The 9,073-nt window shown below is 49.1% G+C and overlaps 1 protein-coding gene across 1 annotated transcript; it reads left to right on the forward strand.

The window, feature by feature from the left end:
- Nucleotides 1-5,197: 5,197 nt before the first annotated feature.
- On the forward strand, nucleotides 5,198-6,840 carry STEHIDRAFT_98926 (uncharacterized protein; the record flags this gene model as incomplete). Its single annotated transcript, XM_007305389.1, has 2 exons — nucleotides 5,198-5,715; nucleotides 5,781-6,840. 2 exons carry the CDS (start codon nucleotides 5,198-5,200, stop codon nucleotides 6,583-6,585), a joined length of 1,323 nt encoding a protein of 440 aa, XP_007305451.1. The 3' UTR covers nucleotides 6,586-6,840.
- Nucleotides 6,841-9,073: the final 2,233 nt, after the last annotated feature.

Here is a 9,073-nt window from a genome sequence, read left to right on the forward strand (position 1 = left end):
GTTCGAGCTATTCCTCTGTATTGGGAATAGGGGAATCCAAGCTCAGCCTTCTCGGCCTATTGCAAGGACTGTACAGTATAGGACAACGTAGATGATGCTACACTGAACGTTATAGTATGGATTAAAACACTAGAGGCCCAAAAGGCGTAGTGAGTGGATGTTGTGATGATGGGTGTGTGTGTGTGGGGGAGAGTGTTAACACGAGTCACTCGCGATAACGGAGGGAATGGGGCAGTTATGTATCGTAGGGGATAAAACTGTCAGCCTCCGTTTATCTGAGAGATGCAAAAACACTCAATGAAAACCGAAACAACTCGAAGGGGACGATAGCCCGGCCGAGTGAGAGAACTCGATCTAATGCTAAGGTAGCCTGGTACTAAACCTAAGGCGTCACCTATAGCCAAACCCTAACCAAACCCAAACCAAGCCTAACCCTGTAGCTGAGGGTGTCGGCGTGCGAATGTGAGTACTAGGAGCGCTTGTCCTAGGGGCACTAGCCCAGAGAGAATAATGGGGTGAACTGAGACCGTGGGCTTGGGGCTGGATACACCAGGACACAAGGTCACACTGAGTATGGCGAGAAGCAAAGGAGATCGAGTTAGGGAACTATTCTACGATACAGGTGGTTCTTATATACATCCTGGGCTGACCCTTTAGGGCACGTCCTTACTGTACACTACAAGTGAACACTTACAGGAATCCTTAATGGATATCCAGTGGGTCCAGCAATGGGCACAATGGGTACAAACCGCTGAGTCAACATGCACAAGACTATTCTAGAACGTTCCAGACCTGGTCACATGTCCCTACATCACGACCACAAGGTCACATGCCATCACGTGCCTACCACATGACTGGTCACGTGCCTATCCCTCTATCCATCCCATATCTCCATTGTCGAAGTGGCACCTGGGGCCACAATGCCTGCAAGGCGCGTACACTCCTTAGAAACGCCGAGAAATAAAGAGTTAGGTTTAGCCCGAAGGCCGTTTCAGCAGGCTCTCCTAAAGCACTGTGGTTCGAAACAGAGGCGGGTGGAAGGTTCCAGGTTCGAAGGTTCAGGTATAAACGGTTGATGAGTAGATTCGGAAGCCTGATAGTTGTGCAAACGACGTAAATGTCGACATAGTATCATCATGCATAAGAATAATTGCAGCTTACGCTGAGAGGTACGGAGCTAGACTGTTCGACAACAGATACACAGCCTCGGAAGTGTTCTATGGCATTGGACATGCAATCGATATTTGTGGACATGAGGGCAGTGTGACTTACTTTTTTTAATGAAATCTAATGTGTCAATTTGAGTGACGATACCAATACATATGTAAAACGCGTACCAAATTAAGAGCAAGATTTGCGGCCGAGACTGCGAACACAACACTTCGGTCCATATAATCAGCGTAGTTTGAAAGTTAATAAGCATAACTTTGAATGTGTCTCGTACAAAAAGTAGAAGACCCCTAATCATCTGTGAGTACCATAGAGGCAAGAGAAACAAATATAGAGCAGTACCGTCACGAAGGAGAAGCTCAGTGATGCTTCTTTGTTTGAGCTCACGCATTTCCTTAGCCTGGTGGTATGTTTTGAAAAGTGTTATTCCGAACACATACGAGTCGAAAAGGAGAGGCATGACTGCGACTACGATAATGGCTGCGTAAAATATATTATCGAAGGGTTATCCTCAGTTACTTGATCGTGGGTGTTCACATCTGGTTCACATACATCTTTAATTCGTGTTCGCGTCAACGTGAAGGGTATCATAACGACATTCTAAAAAACTCACCGATCATAAGAACCTAGGTCAGACTCCTCTCCACAAATTGAAAACACATCATATTGAGTTCCTCTCAAGGATACTCCCACATAGAGAGTATATTCCTGAGACCATGGGACGAACCAAGGATGAGCGGTTTCGTTCGCATGCACTACCTCAGAATAGGAGCTTACCCAAGTGTCAACAGCGAGTCTGGCAATTATCATGATCAATGCTATGGTAAGAATAACTTTGTTCCGGCCACACAGGGCGTAGATTCTCAGGCTGAACAATACTGAGAATAATAAATAAAAGAGATCAGTATCACAAATTGTATGAACTGTATTTGCTTGGCACTGACGGTTTGTAGTCACAAGTGCAGTGATTTCCAGCCATGAAAACGCGATATAGATAGAGCTACAACTGACAGGCGCGTAACTGAAACATCAATCGATGTGTTTGTTGGATGCAAGCTAGGTGAGAACTTACGTTCTATTAGATGCAAAACCGGGCATCGCAAATATAAGATTGGCGATGAGGTTTGCTGCAAATGCATAGCGGTTCACAATGAAGATCATTGCAGTCCCAGTTATTCTCCCTTTCCAGACAGCCTCAATCTCCATCGTGAGGGTGTCAAAAAAGTCAACTAGCCATAAGGCTACAGAGACAAAGATCAACTCGGTTTTTGCGATGAATCTTGAGAAGAAAATCACGAACTCATGGCAGATAGGTATGTATAACTTCCTATGATCCTAGAGCGCGCTACTTATCAGAACAATGTAAGATATTTATGTCTTGAATATGACCCACCATAACCGGTCTTCGAGGATGATCTGCAGCTGCAAGAGATCGGCCGCCGAGGACATGGCAGAGGAAGTATTGTGCTCAAACGATGGGTAGGCATCCCGAATCCTACGACTTTTATATGTATCCAGTGCTTCTCACGCAAAGAGAATCGGCAACACCCCAAGATCCGGTTGCCAGTGTCGGAGTCAGCAACATCAAGACGGGTACAAAATCTGTGTTAAGTTCCAAAACATGTCTCACCGGATTGACCTACATGCCAGGGACCAACGACGGTCAATGTGTGGACAGAATCAATCGTCTCGTCTATCCTTGGCGCGTTTCGTCTTCTGTTGGTCAAGATAAAGTCCTGGATACGGAAGAAACGAACAAATTACTTTAACGTACGCTCGCCCCCTTCCCTCTCTCTCTTCCCTTGGCCCCTTCTTCGCTGGGTCCTTGTACCTTTACTTCTACCTCTCGTGCCACAGCCACAATGAACTTGGCACGCACCGTTCCAATGTCACAAACAACAACATCAATGGCTATGGCCGGAAAAAACAGGCAAATGGAAGATATGGAGGGGAAAGGCGACAAAGAGGAAGAAAAAGAAAACGAGAACGAACTAAGCTGCGATAACGACACGAACCACCTAGAACTATCAAATTAAAAAAAAATAGTCTCAGTTCTATCACCACAAACTCACAGTTATGATACAATCACAATGCCAAAACTGTTCTCACCTATTAGCCGCGCAGCGTCGGCGAGTAACATGTTTGATAGATGGGATAACTAGAACGAAGTGGGGCAGGGTAACTAACAATACACTCCGTAGCGAAGTAGGCTCTGGCCCTGTAGCTGTGCTACAAGTTGGATGGTAATGGGGAGGTGAACTTGGGTGCCTGATGATCAAGGAGGTGAACAAGGATGACCTAGTATGCCAGGATCTATGTGACCAGATGTAACGATCTACGAACAGGTTTTGTTCCGTTTCATAGCGCCGCTGAGTGTGCCACTCAGCTAGACCAACCAATCAATTTCGCCTGAAACAATCTCTCCGTATTCTGTCCCGAAGTCGATGTTGGTCGCAGACACTAGAGTGATTTCCTGATTTTGAACTGTGCCCAGAGCACCCAAGACGATCGACACTCTCGACTAGCGACCATCTCAGCACTCTCCGCAGCACGGCAGTCTGTCTCGATTCCCTTCGTAACGAACGTTGGGGCGGTGAAAGGGGAGGTTGCAGCGATGTCAGTCAATGTGAGGGTCGATATGAGCCCATCTTCACCACATACTGAAATTGTTACATTCCATCCTTCTCGTCCATCACTGTCACCTCATCTGGGTTCATCGTCAGGCTGAAGTGGTGACAGCACAACGAAAAGTCGAGACGCGAGCGTCATGATTCATCTCGTTAAGTTATGTGGTAGTATGAATAAATCGCGCACACAAACTTCCTCCATCTCGCTGTCGAAATTTTGATATTAGGACAAGTCCAGTAAATTGTATAATCAACTCAACTTGCTGAACAACATAGTGACCATCAAATGCTCAAGCGGGCAAAACATACCCCACGATACCTTCGCCCTTATCCCCACCTGCAACCGCACTCTCGTACTCCGTCTCATAATGGTCCGTCACCTGCGCATTATAAGCCCTAATTAGCGGTATACTTCCGCACACTGGACTCGGATATATCCAAGCCTGAATCGACTCGAACGTGTACCCGTGACTTTTCACAGCATTGTTCAAGTGGAACGTTGCCGGTGACACCCTGGAAGACGTAGCCATGGTCCGCGACGGCGTTGTACATATGTTGAGCTGTTTGGAGGTCACTGGCAAGGACGGATATGTATCACGTCCAGGAGGGCGGCCATCCACACCAGTGTCCTAGTGGCTTGTTCGAGAGTTTGGATAGGCATAGCCATGGCCTTCTTTGACTCCGAGTCTGGACACTGATAGCCTCCGAGTCAGCTTTGAAGGCGTGGTGTTCATCTGATAAGTATGAGGCAAAGACGGAGAGACAGAGCACAGCCCCTAAGGTGCAAGCATGAAGACAGATTGAGACAGAGTACGGGTGTTGAGAGGGTTGGGTGCGGTCGCCGGTGTAGTAGTAAGTCAGTAGTAAACCCTGTATCCAACTTGAAGTTGTGCATGCGCAAGGATGACCATCATCGTCGTCGTCGAGGTCGTTAAATATTTGCATAGAATCAGAGAAGTATCCCGAGGATTGAGCGCCTCTCTGAGTATAAATATAGCAGATAGAACACGAAGGCGCAGGCTGCACGAAGTTGGCGGTGATCGCTTCGGCTGTGACTCTTCAGCGGTTCGTTCGAAATGTACAGCAGTGTTTTCGAGCTCCGATGTGGCCCACCCAAAGTACTTATGTCCGACTGTGGCGATAGCGTACGAACAAAGAGCCTGTTCATCTCTCGAGTCTGAGTCTCTCCATACTGTCCCGCATGCACCAGACCGCCCTGGCTTTTTATCCCATATAATTTCCTGATTATCGACGAACGAACGTGGGCGGTGACAGCGAATAAATCAGCCAGGTCGGCCAAATGCGGTCTCCCTAAGTGGGGCCCACGGTGTGCTATTTAAACCTTTCCCTTGCCCTCCCTCCATCCTCCTCATCCCCATCCCTAACGGACTTATACGAGCATGAGCGAATCCACCCACCCCACCCCCTCTCCCAACCCCGACGGCCGCCTCGCCCTCCAATTCGGCGCCGGCAACATCGGTCGCGGCTTCATCGGCCCCCTTCTCTCCGAATCCGGGTACCACATCGTCTTCGCGGACGTCAACTCGTCCTTGATCTCTTCAATCAACGCTACACATTCCTACGTGCTCACCATCCTCGAATCGGGCGCGGATATCACACAGACGATCGAGAATGTTTCCGGCGTTCTTTCCAGCGGCGACGGTGAGGAAGTGATCAAGGTGTTCGAGAACCCGAAGTTGGATATCGTGACGACGGCGGTGGGACCTGTAGTGTTGAAGAAAGTGGCACCGGTGATTGCGCGGGGTCTGAGGGCGCGGAGGAGCAAGCTTGGGGAGAAGGGCCCGGTGAATGTGATTGCGTGTGAGAATATGGTGAGGCAGACGGAGACGTTGAGGGGGTATGTGTTCGAGCATCTTCAGGACGAGGAGGATAGGGAATGGGTGAATCGGAATGTTGGGTGAGTTTTTCGTCCCATCTTTATCTTCACTTGAACTGATACTTTAATGCTATTAATACGAATAGATTCGCGAACTGCTCCGTAGACCGCATCGTCCCCCCCGCAACCCCCTCGCATCCCTCCACCCCTGCTGACTCCCTCTCCCCCACCCGCTCCTCCACCCCCCTACCTCTCTCCTCGAACTCTCTCTCCCCCCTTACCGGCACCCAAACGCCCCTCGGCGTCCGCGTCGAAGGCTACTACGAATGGATCGTCGACCAACGTTCGCTCAAACCGACCCCAATGGCCGTAACCATCCCCTCGCTCAAATCCACCTCCAACCTCGCCGGCTACCTCGAGCGCAAACTCTTCACATTGAACACCGGCCACGCCATAACCTCCTACCTCGGTTTCATCCTGGGCTACACGACTATCGATGCGGCGATTAGAGATGAAAGGGTGTATGAGACGGTCAAGGGGGCGTTGGAGGAGAGCGGGAAGACGTTGGTGAGGAGGTATGGGTTTGAGCCTGGACATCATTCGAGGTATATATTGCGTATTATTCATCGGTTCGAGAATCCGAAGTTGGGGGATGAAGTGACGAGGGTGGGGAGGCAGCCGTTGAGGAAGTTGGGGAAGGGAGATCGGTTGATGGGGCCGGTGAAGTATGCGCTTGAGTATGGGTTGGGGTGGGATAATTTGGCGAAGGGGATTGCGGCGGCGTTCATGTTCGAGGCGGAGGGGGACGAGGAGAGTGTGGAGTTGCAGAGGAAGGTTAAAGAGAAAGGGATAGAGGGGGCGGTGGAGGAGGTTCTGGGGTTTGAGAGGGGGAGTGAGGAGAATGGGAAGGTTGTTGGGGCGTATGAGGAGTTGAAGACGTGGAGGAAGTAGAATTGGGAAGCGAAATAGATGAAGTCTAGTTTTATGGTTTGGATTGTAGCCCTGCTTGCCTCCTTGTTTTCATTAGATGGATGTATCCCCTGTATGTACTACAGAATAATAATCAACGCCCGTCCTCTCACCTCTTTCACTGACCATACAATACTACAGTAATTCGATGTACTCGAAGACGCTCATTTTCAGGCTGTTTATCATCCTTCTACGTGGGCCGGTTTGTTTGTATGTACAATAGTATGTATGTTACGCCACATTGGTAGTCTGGCATGTAGGAACCAACCAAGAAAGATGGGCAACATCATCGGAGTTCGAAAACTCAGCAACTACGATTCTACGAAAGAAGCGCCAGCACCGCCACGCAGCAGCCCATCTTTAACTTCGTCCTCATCCGCGCATACTTACCTTCCTTTATTTTCATCCCTGGGGGAGCGCTGCCTTCGGCAACAGCCACCTTGCTTGGGAAATTAGTTGGGAGCTTTCGACATTATTTTCTATAAGCGATACACAGGCAGATGAATGCTGGACGTGTCCCCATACTGTACTTTTTCGACCAAAGGTTCATCAAAAATGTACGTCACCCATCAGTTTCTCCCGGGTCACAGTTCAGAAACCGTGCGTGAGCGTGACGGGACCCGTAAATGGTTCCACGCCACGTTCATCACCAAATTAAGCAACACAAATTTAGACCAATGTGTCCTTTATTGTTATCGTAAGAGTCAAAGTGTAGATAGAACCATCTGGACTGGCAGCGTGCTGGAGTCAACGTATACAGGTCAGGCAGCAAAGACATGGGGCCAAACAAAAAGGGATGAAGAAGGGAAGAGGACCAGGGAAATGTATGATGGTTTTCCTAGGACAGAAGGGAGATATTTTGTTGGAAATATGAGTTAGGAAGGAGTCTGACTACGTCCCATCAGCAAGACAGCATGCCGCTGTGGCGTCTGGAACCTCCTGGAGCGGCTGGGTTGTCCGGACTGCTGGAGCCAGCTCGTCCAGGGCAGGCAATTTTGTCCAGAACTTCCAGATTCCAATGGCATCGGGAAAACCCTCCCAAGATAGTTATCAATATCTCCTCCATATTCATGTAAACTCGTAGCATACCTGCTTCATGTACACCTTCCGCAAGACACTGGCAGATATTTTCACATATTTTGTGACATTCAGGCTGGGATGATCAAACTTGATCAAACCATGATCACAGTCATGTACATTTCGTAAACACGACTATGTACACAATGGTATCAAACACTAAGAGCTCCAGAAAATAGGGAATAACTGAAGACGACGTGTACTGTACAGGTTGACAAGATCGTGGAGCAGGCAACGCTGACACTTCGTACGGGGCAAGGATAACGAACACAAGGAAAGTTGCAGAAAGATAATAATAATAAACATACGGGCACTCAAGGTGCTGCGTGGCCCTGATCCCATGCATTTTCCGAAGGTCATACCAATCCCTCCAAACACTTCAGTGATCCCGAGAGAGAATCCTCCACTCCAAATTATACAAAAGGGTTACCAGAGGGGGCAGGAAGATGGGGTTAATGAGCAAGCTGGGGTCGAAGACGAGGCAGAGGTAGCAGTGGAGAGGGTGAATCAAAAAGGGCGCGCCTAGATGAGACGCACCATCGCTGCCGTTAAGCACGCTGACTTATCACAAGCCATAGTGTTCGAGAGAGCTCGGAGGGTGATGTTGGTTTTGACAGGAGTGAGGCAGATGATGGACAAAGTCGGAGGCTGAAGCAATAGTGAAATTGAACGAAAAGTCACATTGTTGAGGAATGCGTGGCGCTGACGCGAAAGAGAAGTCCCTCGATCGTTGAAACGGCCTTCGGGCTAAACCTAACTCTTTATTTCTCGGCGTTTCTAAGGAGTGTACGCACCTTGCAGGCATTGTGGCCCCAGGTGCCACTTCGACGATGGAGATGTAGGATAGGGTGGCGGACCGAACCTAGGTTTGGTACCCAAAACGTTTTGTACCGGGTAAGTTACCGGTTTGGAACCAGTAACTTACTGACCCCTCAGAGGAGGGTAGGTTAGGTGTAACACACATTTTCCCGCTAGGGAGTATTTTAAACGTAGAATAAATTTCGCAGCCTTCAGTTGTTGATTATCCTATCTTATCTCGAGTCGGAGCTTGTCGGAGTTTGAATTGCCTGTATTTACTCGCTTCGCTGGCATCGGCTAATCTCATCTGCTGCACTCATCGTCTCTTCTCTTTTCTTTTTCTTTCTCTCTCTCGACGTCGCCTTAGTTCGCCTCAACCGGCGGTCTACGGCGAGTGCAGGCGGTATCGCCATCCTCTCGACGTCGCCCTAGCGTGCCTCGAACGGCAGTCTAGGGCGAGTACAGGCGGTATCGCCATCGGACCTCAACCCAGCTCGCACACACTGAAGGTCCCCCCCGCCGCTCCGTTCATCGGGTAGCCGCGGCAGTCTCAAGCCTCAGGTTCTTTTTCTTTCTCTTTTCGTCTTTTCTTTTT

Source organism: Stereum hirsutum (assembly GCF_000264905.1).
Source record: "Stereum hirsutum FP-91666 SS1 unplaced genomic scaffold STEHIscaffold_9, whole genome shotgun sequence".
NCBI lineage: Eukaryota > Fungi > Basidiomycota > Agaricomycetes > Russulales > Stereaceae > Stereum > Stereum hirsutum.